Source organism: Conger conger, chromosome 9, assembly GCF_963514075.1.
Source record: "Conger conger chromosome 9, fConCon1.1, whole genome shotgun sequence".
NCBI lineage: Eukaryota > Metazoa > Chordata > Actinopteri > Anguilliformes > Congridae > Conger > Conger conger.
The window spans coordinates 25476570-25491291 of record NC_083768.1 but is presented as its reverse complement, the minus strand read 5'-3'; the positions used below and the strand labels follow the sequence as shown (position 1 = coordinate 25491291).

Below are 14722 nucleotides of genomic sequence, written 5' to 3'. Positions count from 1 at the left end.
CTCTTTTTGAACACCCACCTTTTTTTTATGTCCAGGGCTGTTTTGTAACAGGGACATTTTGTGCTGATTTATATGTTTGGTTCCTTGCCAGATATAGTAGAATAAAAATAAATGTGAGAGTTGGACGAAACCCAAACCGTAAATGCATTGCAGGGCATAAGAGCCTATTTACAAGGGCAGTTGAGCTCTCATAGGACCAGTACAGCTCTGCAGGGATCCACACGCCGCACTGCGCTGAGCTGTAGGGCAGAGACAGTCTGCGGTAGGGTGACCGGACGAGATTCCCCCCTCCCCTTTGGATTGTTTTTAAGGCACGTGGTGTTCCTCTCTCTTCTCCTCAGACACACAGCGGTCCTGGTGGAGAGCATAAAGAAGGGAATCAAGGACGCAGACGCTGAGGCCAGAGTGGAGGCCCGAAAGTAAGCCCTGCCCCTCGACTGAGTCACCCCTCTGCCCCCTCCCGCCCGCACTCGAACGTTCCCCTGACACTGTTCCTCCCTCTCTCTCTCTCCCCCTTTCTCTGTGCCTCACACACTCACTCCCTCTCCCACTCTCCCCCCCCAGGGCGTACTGGGGCCTGCGGAACCGCTTCCCCGCCGAGGCGGACAACCTGTACAGCTCGCTGGAGTCCTCGTACCAGCGCAACCTGCAGTCCTGTCTGCGTGGCTCCGGCAGTGTGGCCTCGCTCCCCCAGTCCGACCGCTCCTCATCCTCCTCCCAGGAGAGCCTCAAGTAAGACCCAGTGCCCACTGAACCCATGCTGGAGATGATGCTTATGAGACTTGTGATGGTTATGTTAATTGGTAATGATGAGGGTGGGGTTGCTGGGTGGCTGATCCTGGTAAAGGTGTTCTAGTGCATAGATGAGTCCCACGGTCTGGGAATTTCGACCGTGCTGCCGCTGACGGTGTGGTAACATCGGTTCAGACTGGCAATCTCTGTCTCAGCCCTCTATTGACCACTACTGGTCAATGGGGTGCTGCCCATGGTCTTGGTAAACTGCACATGAAGTGTCTTCCCCTAACGGATATCTGTGCAACTTTGGCTTATGCTGCACAGTATCACTACCTAATGTGCAAATTCATTATTTGTGATTTTGTTGTGAAGTGGGAACAATATTTACGAACAACGAGGGGCTTTTGATTCCATAATCGTGCACAGACATGAAGGCAGTACTCCCCAAAAGAAAAAGAAAAAAAAAACATCTATCCCTTCTCTCTTTCTTTCTGAAGGCTGTAAAGTTTTGGCCAGTAATGAGAGGTTCAGACGGGGAGCAGCCTCCGTTTACTGCCCCACTGTGACTCAGCAGCAAGGCCCCCGCAGATCGCCTTGTGCGGCCATGACAAATTTATTTCGCTCTCCCTTTTCATTTCCTAAAGCCTCTGCTGCTCTGGTGCATGGCTGTAGAATCTGGCCAAGCGTAAGCTCTCCAGAGGCCATTAAATGCCCTTCATTTTACAGACCCAGTGTTTTTAATAGGAGCTCCGCACTGCTGAGGTCCCTCTGCTTTTCTGGTCACATCTTCCATTTTGTAAGAAGCAAACCAGACTGCGAATTGGAATTGCAGAGTCCCTTTGGGTTTATCAAGTGTGCCTTTCTGCCCTTTGACTAAGATCTTTTGTTGCTGGTTTTTCTGGTGTGCCAGAGAGAGAGAGAGAGAGAGAGAGAGAGAGAGAGAGAGAGAGAATTCTGTCCTGACTTGTCCTGTTTTCTTTGTTCCGCAGTCGCCCTCTGTCCAAGTGGTCTGCGACTCCAGGGAGAGGTAATATTTTCGGTGCACAGGCTAATATTGACCCAAATGCTAATACCTCCTGCGCTCCTCGTGTACAGAGCACAAGGCTAATGATTGTCTTTTGAGAAAGTGCAGCCGTTTGAACGGACAGTACCACTGAACCATGACTCCGGCCTTCTCTCCTGATAGTTCCCGTGGGCGCCAAGACGAGCGGGTCTCCCGGCTCCCTGCAGCGCTCCCGCAGCGATGTGGACGTCAACGCCGCCGCCGGGGCCAAGGCCCGACACGGCGGGCAGGCAGGGGGCACTAGCCGCCTCACTGCCTCGGGCCTGCCCCCGGGCTCCTACGCCTCCCTGGGTAAGGCCCTCTGGAGGTCAGGAGGAGCAGGGCAGATGTACGAAGGACCACCCTTCCAGGACAGCTAGAGACAGCCAGACTTTAAACAGCCCCCTGATACGGCCCCCTCTAAATAGCGAGCCTGAAAAAGCAGTTTTGTTGTTCTTGTTAAGCAATTAGGGTGCAGCTGCTTCTCGGAATTCCCATAAAGTTCAGCTGAAAAGCAAAACTGAGCAGTGCCTTTGCTTTATTGTACGTGTCAGTTTTTTTCCATAAGAAACCCATCTTTTCCTCACTTTGAGCCAGGTTCAGGGCACGGGTCAGTTGCTGTGAGTGGTTGAGTGACATTTACTGTTCTTTTTAAAAAATCATCAAGGACAGTCCTTTGGTTAGGGCTCAGATAACTGCTCATTTTATCCCTGCAGTAAATGCGTTTCATAGAAGTGTCTTTCGCCAATCCCCCACTCACCACCTGCTTTTCTGCTCAGCAGTCTGCTTCCTTCAGCTCTGATGACTCCTCCACCCTGCTTACCCCACTGCACATGGCCTGCCTGCTCTTTGCAACTCTGTGTGTATGTGTGTGCGTTTGTGTGTGTGCGTGTGCAAGACCCACTGCTTGGCTTTCTCTTCCTGCTTTAACACACAAGCTCTACCCTTCTCTTCCTCCTTCGCCACAAAAGACGATGCGTCTGATAAAGTGGATGGTAAGATCATCTTACCCTGTCTGCTTCTCCCCCTCACCCCTCCTTTTCTTCGCTGTTTTCTGTCATAATTGAGACCCCATACATTTGACCTCATCTCGCTTGACATCACCAGTTGATTACGTTACCCCTTCTTGATAGTGTCACGTTAGGATAACTGTACGCCTGTCATACTAAACTGCATCAAGCCTAATCAACCAATAACTAGGTGCACTACCATGTTTGTATTTCAGTTCGCACACGATACATTAGCTTTAAGCTTACTGTATGTTAATCTACATTTTAAGAGCTGGTCAAAGAAAATGTCTTTCCTCATAAAGTGGTCCTGGATTAATGGACACATTCACTCTGATACAAGAATGTAAGACTCCTAGTTTGTAACAAGTATAATTGCTTTGGTTAAAGGGCAAGTTTGTGGTTTATCCCTATCTTCATTTGCCACCCTCTGTAGTGTAGACATAACAAGGTCTTATCAGATATTAATATGTGAACGATAAACTAATGGACATTATTTTGTCAAAATTACATCTCTTTAAAAATGATATGAATCAGCAGGGACATTGAACCAATTCATTATGAGGTAGGCCTACAATCAATGAAATAATCCACCGTGGCAAGAAAGTACCGGTGTAGAAATTTGAGTGTACCGTTTACACTAGGAGCCACTAAATTTATTTGGCGCCAGACTGGGTCGTTCATGCTGATCTTCCGGTCTTCCTTACCTCCCCATTATTCTGGCTTTTTAGAACATGAAAATCGTCTGAATTCTGTGTAAGTAGTGGAAAAGAGTATCCTGAAATGCAAATAGGCTGTGCAGCAGAGCAATGGGCGGATTAAAGCCTGTTACTTCATTACTGTGAGGCCGTATCATTCGTTTTGAAGGGACTGTTGGCTTTCTGAAGCGGGAAATTGAGCATTGGCATTGAGGCACACTTCCATGGTCTAGGTCTTGGTACGGGAAAGTACCGGTGTAGGACAGGAGCCATTCATTTATTTGGCGCCAAGACTGGCTGTGGAGGCTATTACGAAACATGCACGTGCCACATTTAAATGTCATTGCCCATATTACTCTCGCTGCGTAACTACATTTTCTTAAGTTACATTCATTTGACCTTTCAACTCTATCCTTTCTTAATCATTGAATCATTACTGTCTCGTAATATTGACCTCTTGTTCATTTGTCGTTCGTCCTCCCCTCGCAACTGGTCAGTGGGCTACAGTTACATCAACGCAGAATTCGGCAGTGTCCGATATGTTTTTGTAATTTAGCAAAGTTTCGAAACATTGTTCAAGAGTAGGCTATATTGATTTAAACGGAATGTGATTGCTGTTGGCGTTACTTATCAGTTCACTGCAAACTTCAGCAAACATTAGTCACTGTTCACCAGCTCGCCCTTGTAACGTTATTTCATTCCACCATTCCGCTCCAATCGCTGTCACCATTTCATGTATCCGTTCCCATGTATGCTAATAATGTAATAGTGTAATCGAGTTGTAGTTTACACACAGGTCGCCCCCCACAGACGAACTGTTTAATGTTCGGTTTAATACGGCATGAGGTTGTCTACCATGTGATGATGTTTATAGCCAAATAGATGAAGCAACCCTTTGCCATAAGAATTTCGTTTTCAAATGTAGCTAGTAGACTTCGTAACGTCGTCAAAAGCCATTCAGTTGTTATATTACAGTTCAATGTCAAAAGCCTATTGAAACTAATTGTCAGAGCTTCCCCGTTTCAGTGACTTCACTAATATAGTCGATATTTGATAGACGTTCAATCCCAGTTCTCAGGCTGTGATTGGCTAGTCCATAGCGATTCAATTTCTTAATCGTTGTCTTTCTTGGCAAACTACAAATTACTGAAAATGCTGTTATTTAATTTTATCATCTGGTAATTGTTACCTTTGAGATGAGGTTCGTTTAGCGCTTACGTTACTTTCGAATGGAAGACGTTTTTGAGCCGTGCGCCGTTAAACGCAGTAGGCTCACCTAACAATTAATCTAGAACGTTTTATCCTCTTTCTAGCAAATTTCAGACAGTATTTCTGTATCGTGTATTCTGTCTCTCTATCGTGGTTTTTACTTGATGAGTAACCTAATGCACCAGCACATAAAAATAAGTCATGGCCAATAACTCTGTACGATCTCTATTGATCTAACACTATTCTATCTCAAAAATGAAATGTCTCAAAAAACTATTTTCCTTTTAACCACGCTAATTTTCTTCATAATGGTTAGTTCCAACTCCGCGTATATATCGCCCTCTGCTGCTGCTTTTCGAAATTGACGAGCTACATTCTTCGTCTATACAGGTCGGCTGCGCACCAAGCAGACTCTCTCCACAGCTTCAGGAACACCAGCCAGCAGTCAGGTGGACTCCAGGAGTCGCAGTCGAACTAAAATGGTCTCCCAGTCCCAGCGTAAGTACTGCACTCCTCTCCTGTGAATCTACTTTGTACTATCTCCTGTAAATTTCTGCAGTGTTTGGTGTTGTAAATGTGCACACCAAAGCCTAATGGTACTATTGCATCTATTATTTTCTATTCTCCTTTTTCAATTTTTTTTGTGCCTTTAGGTTCTGAAGATTCAGATTGCCCGGCAGGTATTTTACCTCACATGCAGACGTGTGCGTGCATGCGTCTGTGTTTTATTCTCACTTTTTGTGTGCAGTTTGGGAGGTACTTGCTGTGGCATTCATTTAATGGGCAGTTTGTCTCTGGTTCTTTGCATGTGTTTTCAGTTCACTTGTGGTGTACACATTTGTAGGAGTCCACATCTACCTGTGCTTCTGAATGTGCAGTTTCACATCCTGGGGTGATGTTCTGTGCTAATGGCTGCGTGCCAAACAGCCATTCCCGTAGCAACAGTGATCTCTCACATGGCGTTAGACTTGGCACACAGGCCGCATCGAGCACCACCCATGCAGTGCTGGAGGTCACCTTGTCCACGTGTGAGACAAATCCTTTTCCAAATCCGCAAGTCTTCTGCCACATGATGATAGCATCGAGTAATCGGTTAATTCTGCCCGTTTAATTCAGTGTGTCTGCGCGTGTGTTGTCGCTTGGAGCGAAAAGGCACTGCAACATATTTGTCTTTTGGTCATCCTGCTGTGATCCATGTTTCCTTTGCAGCTTTGCTTAATCTACATGCCAGCGCAGTCCCAGAATCCACTGCTCTGTCTGTCTCTCTTCTTGACCCCCTTCCCCTTCCTTTCTGTTTTCCCAGCAACTAAAAGAAATCAGCACTTTTGGTGCTTTGATTAATTTGCGCCATTAATCTGGCCCATGCTCAGTTTTTATGTAAAGAGTCCTGTTTGGGACGTGTAGTCAGAGCGCATGTTGTCATTCATTTGGATTAACATGCTCTCCCCGGCTCTGCCATCGCACCCCACCCGAATGACCCTGATCTTAACTCTGCCTTCCTCGCTGCCACAGGATCTCTGTCTGCTACCCCTGTTGGTGGTAAGAGTCTCCTAATCCTCCCTGAGTTTCCATAGCATAGTCCCTGTGCCCCTGCATTCAGTGTCCTCCATCCCCCTCTACACACATCCTCATCTTCACTATCACCATTGTTACCGTTGACATTGTCATTGCCATCGATACCATTGGCTCTGCCCTCCGCTTGTGCCTCATGCCTCTCTCTGACTGCAACTTGCTGGAAGCTCTGTTCTTTCCATTGCTGTTGATATAACTGCTGTTATTTTGTTGCAGTATTCTGCCTCATTATCTGATGAAAGCAGCTGCGTGCTGGTTGATTTTATTTTCTTTATTTGCGGAAAGTAGGAGGGGGGGGTGGGGGTGGGGGTGGGGGTGGGCGGGATTAATGTCCGGATGTCTTCGGTATTCCATCACTGTTTTGTCTTGTGTTTTCAGCCTTTAGAAAAGCTTAAGTTGAGCTGTTAATAAAACAGACTACAAAATGTGCTGTTTTTTAAAGGGCTAAAATGGCAACTCGTTCATGCTGATCTTCCAGTGTTCCTTACCTCCCCATTATTCTAGCTTTTTAGAACATAGTTTCTGAAATCGTCTGAATTCTGTGTAAGTAGTGGAAAAGGGTATCCTGAAATGCAAGTGGGCTGTGCAGTAGAGCAATGGACGGATTAAAGCCTGTTACTTCATTACTGTGAGGCAGTATCATTAGTTTTGAAGGACTGTTGGCTTTCTGAAGCAGAAAATTGAGAGTGGCATTGAGGCACACTTCCATGGTCTAGGTCTTGTTCTGTCATAGTATTAGATCCATGTCACTGAGTCTAAAAGCCTTCATGATTTAAATGCACGTTTAACATCCTTTAACCTCCCTACTCTGGCATCTGGCTGCTTGGTACACGGCCACCAAAACTCTCCTGATTGGATGAGTTTTTGCAGCATTGTGATGTCAGTCGGTGGGTTACTGAGGGGCTGTCTTATCAGTGTTTTGATGTTACAATGTTGCCTTTGTGTGTCTGTCTTTGTGTTAACATTTAGTAAACATTTAGTCAAGTGAACATTTGTTTCTCTTGTGACAGCGTTTAATGTCTCTTCATTGGCTAGTATATGTATTCTTCTCAGAAATTGTGAGCTACGCAGTGATTTTTTTCAATGATTATTTTCCTCCTCAAAAATGTTTAGTGGGACATACTAATTTGATGATAGACATGAGTGCACATTCCATTTTAAACCATTATGTAGCATTGTAGTATTAGAACCAATTCATAACATGTTTTTATAGTGTCTATTTGTGGAAAACATCTTGGGGAGAACAAACATCTTGAGGTCTTGGAATTGTGCTGTTGAAAAAACAACATTGTATGGGCAATTAAACAGCTAATCCCAAATAATGCTACAGGTCTCTTACAAAATGCATACAATTTCCTTGGCAAATGATGAATGAATTATATCGATTGCAATATCAATCACAATATTTCAGTTCAATTTATTAATTACTGTATCATATACTGTACTTGCTTGGCATTTGCCCTTATCCGGTGTGTATTACAAACTGCAATGCATTTGTGCAGCTGGATGTGTATCGAAGTGTATGTATTGGATATGCGCGTTGAGTGCCTCGCTTTGTGGCTTCAGCGGGTGGAGTGCGCTTCCTTACCCAGAGGACTAACCCGCTCCCGCCGTGGCGTGTAGAGGGCCCTCCTCTCCCCTGTGCAGCCCTGCCCACGTCGCATTAGCCCCGCTCCTCTCCCCGCTCACCCCTGTCCTGTTGGTCCTCTGCAGCGGGCAGCAGGTCCGGGTCCCCCGGCCGGGTCCTGGCCAGCACGGCTCTCAGTACTGTGAACTCCGGGGCCCAGCGGGTGCTGGCCACGCCCGGCTCCCAGAGGCGCAGCCGAATCCCACGCAGTCAGGGCTGCAGCCGAGACTCCAGCCCCACCCGGCTCTCCGTAGGTAAGGACCGAAACCTCCCCCCCCCGTCGCCTCGCCCTGCCTCAGCTGCTCCAGCTCCCCCCTCCTGACGCCACGGCCGCCCCTGGCTCGTACCCCTGCCCCAGCCTTTTGCCATCGCTTCGCTGCAGCCTGTGTCCCTGGCCAGCCCCACGCTCCGCCCTCCGCATGGGTCGGCCAACGGGATCCCTTTAATTTAGCTTCCTTATTTTAAAGCAGTAAATGTTTTTTTTCTTTTTTTCTTAATGCATTATATTTATTCATTCTGGCTTCTTTGCAGAGCTGTTGTATTGCTTGGCTGGTCATTCCTTCACGAATGTTCAGGATGTTCGCTTGTAAACCCCAGTGAATAGCAGGCCAGAAGTGGTCAGTTCCTCACAAAAGATGAGCGCTCGATGACCCGAGTACGTTTCTAAAGTCTGTTGCATGGCCCATGTTATAATGCCTCTTTGGTTATTAGATGAGAGGTTAGTATCTTTAATCTACCCTTTCTGGATGACCACCATGCTAAGGCCCAGGTAAGAGTCTTGGTATTGACCCGGCCCTTAGCGTGGCTTAGCGGTCATCATGAAAGGCAGGGCCTGAAATGGCTTTATAGGCCTCTTCCTAACCTGCTTGACTTTTGCCGTTTTGCCTCCTCCCCTTTACTGGCTGCCCTGGCTTCCCTCCCAGGTTTCATCCATTACATCATGCCTAAGTATAGCTGTGCTGTTTTGGTTATTAAAATAACATGTATATCAGTTGGGTACAAGTTTTTGGTTGGCCAGGAATGAAAGTACTATCCTGACAGTTAGCCAACCAAAGACTTGCCCTCAGGTGCTCATTTCAAACATATGTTGCTGCATTTATTATTCCTTAAATAATAGCCTACTTGGTTTCCTGGATCTAGATTAGAACATTTCATCTTTTTATTTTGCCAATTTTTGAACATTTTTTTTTCTAGTCTAGAAAAATGTACTTTGAAGGAGCAGATTTCTAATCCATCCTTGTGCTTTATTCTTTTAAAATTAAGCTCCTTCAAACCACAGTCAGATGTACAGTGAGAGGAGTAGTCGAGGTAAGCCAGCTTTGGTACTCTTAGACTTTTCCGGAACTGTGACCAGTCTTTGTCTGAACTGAAAGAAACAGCACAGTCATGGATCACAAAGAGAATGTTTGGTCTCACTGCCGCTCCCCTGCATCGTGGGCTGACTGAAGCTGTAGAGAATGTGTGTTTCTGCTTATCCTGGTGGTTCTGCCTGAGGTCATCCAGGCCTGCTCTGTGGTCACAGCCTGTGAGGTCATCCAGGCCTGCTCTGTGGTCACATCCTGTGTGGTCATCCAGGCCTGCTCTGTGGTCATGGGCTGTGAGGTCATCCAGGCCTGCTCTGTGGTCACATCCTGTGTGGTCATCCAGGCCTGCTCTGTGGTCATGGGCTGTGAGGTCATCCAGGCCTGCTCTGTGGTCACATCCTGTGAGGTCATCCAGGCCTGCTCTGTGGTCACAGCCTGTAAATTCGGCCCAGTCTAATCTGTGGCATGTCCTGAAGTTGAAGAGACTGCAGCACATCACAGGGTTGTCTGCCCAACAGCAAAGTTTGGCAGGTTTTGTCAGTAAGCCAATGCAAATGCACACATACGTTTTATTATTTTATTTTTACAATTTATTTTTTTATTTTTTGCGGTTTCTTTGCAGTTATCTTTGCAGTTTTTCCAAAAATTAGCGATGGAGCATCTGGGCCCCAGAAACAATTAATGAAATGCAGTCCAATCACTGAGCATTTGAGACCACATGATCACCTTTTCTTTTAACTGAGATATAGTGTTATACTGTGTAACACCAGATTAGCTACCGTTCTGTATGATTTCTTATGAAGCGGGTAGTTTTGTTTGTTTCTCTAAATTCATTTAATGTTTAGTTTTGGGTAGTTGACAGTAGTTTGTCAATGAAGTATGCTCTTCTTGGAGTTTTGGTCTCTCTGAAATGTACATTGTAAGAAGCTCTGGATAGGAACTTGCCAGTAACTGTAACTTGGGGGGGATACTTGGGGGTTTACTGTAACAAGTATGTTTATTCTCAGAACCAATTATAAAAATATGCTCTGAAGCATTTTTAGGTGTGTGAATAAGAATGCTTTAAATGGCAGCAGCCAAAACGTTAATGAGTGATGTCATAGTTTCTCATTGTGAATTGAAGCCTGGAACAATTGGACAGTAATTTACTTTGTGTGCAGTTGCACTGTCCTCGAGATTTTGGAGTGACTCTTGATGTTGTCAAGGTCTTCGTAATATGGGGTTTTGGCAAGAGGGTTCAAGTACTGTGAAGACACTACTTCAGTAAATGACCAGGCTGCTTTTGGCTTATAACATATGTTCTCCTCCCTACTTACTGACCCTTCCCTCTCAACATCTCACCTTCTCTTTCCCACAGTCCTACTACTGGTGTTCATTGCTGGTCTATGCTTTACTGTCCCTTCTCATAAAACTCTGTAAAATGAGTATTGACGATTCGTATGGTCTTATCGATGAAGAGATGGAACTTCCCTTTACCAGAGGTCTTCCTGTGCTTCAGCACAAAACTGTCAAAACAGTTTTTCCTCACCCCAACAGATCTGCTTTTCCCTGTAAAATTAGTGCCCCTATAATTCACCCCAAGGGGTTCCCCCTGGCTCTGTATTTGGAACCATAACACATTCTTCAACAATGTGTGAAAAGACTTAACCAATGTGTATGCTCATATTATGAAGCACTGCTCTTGGGGGTGAAATTCATGTCTTTCCTTTTTTCCTATTCACTTATTCCTGTTCTCTTATTCTCTCTTTCCGTCCTGCCACCGTTCTGTTGCTCTTGGCCGGCTGTCCCTGTCCCTGATTCTCGCTAGCGCGTGGTAGCCGAATCCCTCGGCCTAGCATGAGTCAGGGCTGCAGCCGGGACGCTAGCCGTGAGAGCAGCAGGGACACCAGCCCTGTCCGCTCTTTTCAGCCCCTGGGTAAGTCCTTCAAACCCACCTCACCCAATCCTCTGCCTGCTATGCATGGCCCCACCCCGTGCTACTCCAGTCCCCACCCCTGTGGCATCAGATCACTGGTACAGTCTGCGTTTGTCCTTGTCATATTTCACTGGGGGTGGGGGCTGTGACCTACCTGCTCCCCTTTTCTCTCTCCTCCTTCCTCCTCTCAGCCTCCTCCCGTATATTCTTGCCTCATTATCCAGTGGGTTTTTCCACGGATTTCTGCATTCTCGGTAGTGCTTCAGAAATTTGATGTAGAAACTAGCGGTTTGGCTTCGGCCGTTTAGGTGCGGCTATGTTTGGGAGCGTTGCGGCCTGGTCTGTGTTTGATAACCGTGGTGTGGATCTTCTCGGTGTGCGGCCCACTGGGTTGGAGGGAAGCCTTCGGTAGTCTGTGTGGTGGTCTGTGGGGGATGTTTAATTAATATGCTCATCTGTATCACGGAACTTAAAACACTTGTGTGTTTCTGTTCTTTCTGTGATGAATGTGTGAAAAATTTGTGATGACCCCAAATCCAGAGAAGACCTCTGTATTGGTGGAGACGATCAAATGGCATGAAGCACATGGTGCTTGCAGCAATGAAAATTTGGAGATAAAACCTTACCACCCGGCTTCCACCCTCCCTGTCTTAAAAGCTGCTACTACTTTACCCAACCTCAAGGAAGTAGTAGTTTTATATTTAGCCACATGCTCTGTCCATCATGAACACTAGGGAGCTGGTGCTCACCTGTGCTACACTGCTGTTATTTTGGAGTATGGCAATCAGGTGACCTGGGTCAGTATGGAGTCCCACCACGCTTTCCACACACCGTTCCAAAATGGCAGCGTGCCTTCAGTGCCACGTTGGAACGGCTTGATGAGGGGCATGTTGCATGTGTAAACTGTTGCCAGAACGTGAAGAGCTGCCCATTGTTAGGGATCGCGATGAGGCTGCATGAGCTTTGTTGGGTTTTATGTTAGCTTGGCTGATGATTGTCGCTTTGCTTTGTCGTAGAATGTTTAACACAACAGTTTCATATATTGTAATCGACCTAAGGTCCTGTTTTTTTGTGACTAGTTATTGTATATGGGACAATAACTTGAGATTTGTTATTTTTGCCATGTGTGATTTTTGACCAGCCTAGTGTCCGCACGCTGTAGATGAGCAGTCTGTTGACACTGTTTCAGGTTCTGACTTATTGTTTAATAAGAAGAGAACGAGTTAATGAATCCTCTAGCACTTCCTTTGTCCTTTGCATGTGTCAGCAGTGCATTTGAAATTTGCTGGAGGTAAATTTATCTTCAGGGCAGGGCAGAGTATCATTGGCTGTCTTCAGGGTAGCATATTGAATTTAACTCTGTACAAGACCCGTTCATCTGGCTTATGTAATTATCTGATAACCTGGAAGGAAAAACTGGTCTCAGTGGTGCCCGGGCGGTCTGCATATCCATAGCTGTGGCATGTTTCTGGTCCTGTCCCCCAGGCTGTAGTGCCACCCTACCCCCCCGCCCCCCGGCCCTCACCCCGCTCCCTCCCTCCCCCTCGGTCCCTCTTCCTCTCCGGGGCCGGTGCTAACGGCTCGGGGCTCTGTGGTTCTGCGTTCCAGCATCCCGACATTACTCCAGGTCCACCGGGGCCCTCCACACCCAGGATGTGTTTGGGGCTGCAGGTGAAGGCTGAAGTTTTTCAACTCCGCGCCATCACCCACCAGATTAGCGATTAACTCTTTTTCCTTGCACCTCTGGTTCCTTTGACCCTATGTTTTGGAGTTTTTTTGGAGGCTTTATTCCCCAATCAGTTAACATAGAGATCATTTGGGTGTTTGTTTGGTTTTTTTTTGTGGCATTTTCTTTATCACCATACTCTGGCATGTTCTCTGCTGTAGAAAGCCACAGGTGTGTCGATGCAACTTTTGGATCAGTAAAAACCCAAAGTTGACCTCTGTAGCTTTCTGCAACGTGAATATTCACCTGCCCATTCTGTGTGTATTTCACCAGCACAGACACGGGTATTTACAGGGTTTTTAAAATGTGTATTTTCACACATCGTGGTGAGCACTATGGGTTTCATTTTATTTACACTATTATTATTATATTCCGTCACTCCTACATGTCATGCACCTGTTTGTGTTTTTCTGTAATATTCTGATGTTGTTTTAGTAAGCGTTCCATACATATTTTTGTGTTTTATTGGGATGTTGTGGTGGGACTTGTGATGACATTGGATCAATATGTCGGGAATAATCCTAATTTAAATTTGGTTTAAATCTGTAGTCCTGCCAGCTCCTGACCTCCATGAGTTCTGCTCTAAACCTCAGATGCAGACTGTGGTCAAGAGGTGCAGTTATGGCACTCCTGTCAGCAATATCCTGTCAGTCCTGTCAGATCAGGTGCAGAGACTGCCAGAGTGGCTAACAACTCAACAAATATTTCTATCATTTGTTAGGCTAGCCCTGACATGTTGAACTGATAGCACATATTGGCGTGTGTGCGTGTGTGTATACTTCATTTTCTCTGATGTATGCAGTTTTTTCTTTCAGTGAACTTGTCAGTGTAATGCATGTTTTGTTTGTGCACACCAGGGCTACTCAACTCCTTGTCCTGCCGGCTGCAGTGTACGCAGGCATTTGCTTTAACTGTGCGCTACACCACCTTGATTTCACTAAGTAGCTTATTATCTTAACCAAGCAGGTGAAATAATTACTGAAATAAGGTGGCGTAGCGCACGGTCGGACACGATAGCGCTGGTGTACACTAAATGTGCATTGTCTCATTGAGTATGTCTCGCAGTGTATACTGTGTGTGTGAGAGTGTATGTCTGTCCAATTCTGATGTGTGTGTGTGTGTGTGTGTGTGAGATGTACCGTGGTGTGTGTGTGTGTGTGTGTGTGTGTGTGTGTGTGTGTGTGTGTGTGTGTGTGTGTGAGATGTACCGTGGTGTGTGTGTGTGTGTGTGTGTGTGAGAGAGAGATGTACCGTTGTGTGTGTGTGTGTGTGAGATGTGCTGTGCTGTGCTGTGTGTGTGTGTGTGTGTGTGTGTGTGTGTGTGTGTGTGTGAGAGAGAGATGTACCGTTGTGTGTGTGTGTGTGTGAGATGTGCTGTGCTGTGTGTGTGTGTGTGTGTGTGTGTGTGTGTGTGTGTGAGATGTACCGTTGTGTGTGTGCGTGTGTGAGAGAAGCACAGCGCTCTGTGTTTCTGACATATCTGCTCTGTGTTCTCAGGCTCTGGTTTGGGAATGGGTCAGTCAGTCAGCGCCATGCGAGTCCTGAACACTGGCTCTGATGTAGAGGAAGCTCTGGCTGACGCTCTGGTACTCAACAAACCTCCTTAACATATACTCCCAACATAGCCTCCCTCACACTAATAACACACAACAACAACACCTATCCTGTGATAAATGCTTTACAACAGGCATAAACAAGTGACAATGAAGACCCTTAGGCATGCCGTTTTCAATAATAATAATAATAACGATAAACTACTCAGTGTTACTAGTGGATTTTAAAATATGGAAACTTGAACTGCAATGAAATTCATATTTAGACATTTGAAACTGATGTAAAGAATGTTAAAATGCAAGTTAAATGACAGTATTTGCAGAAAGAACCTCA

The 14722-nt window shown here is 46.0% G+C and overlaps 1 protein-coding gene across 1 annotated transcript in view; it reads left to right on the top strand.

The window, feature by feature from the left end:
- clasp2 (cytoplasmic linker associated protein 2) overlaps positions 1-14722 on the top strand; it is a 77054-nt gene that overhangs the window by 45970 nt on the left and 16362 nt on the right. Inside the window, exons 15-25 of the mRNA XM_061255105.1 lie at positions 342-419; positions 565-732; positions 1725-1762; positions 1922-2089; positions 5082-5189; positions 5345-5371; positions 7977-8144; positions 9154-9198; positions 11002-11109; positions 12718-12780; positions 14333-14421. Of these exons, the coding sequence (XP_061111089.1) occupies positions 342-419; positions 565-732; positions 1725-1762; positions 1922-2089; positions 5082-5189; positions 5345-5371; positions 7977-8144; positions 9154-9198; positions 11002-11109; positions 12718-12780; positions 14333-14421 (1060 nt within the window). The remainder of the gene's footprint in view (positions 1-341; positions 420-564; positions 733-1724; positions 1763-1921; positions 2090-5081; positions 5190-5344; positions 5372-7976; positions 8145-9153; positions 9199-11001; positions 11110-12717; positions 12781-14332; positions 14422-14722) is intronic.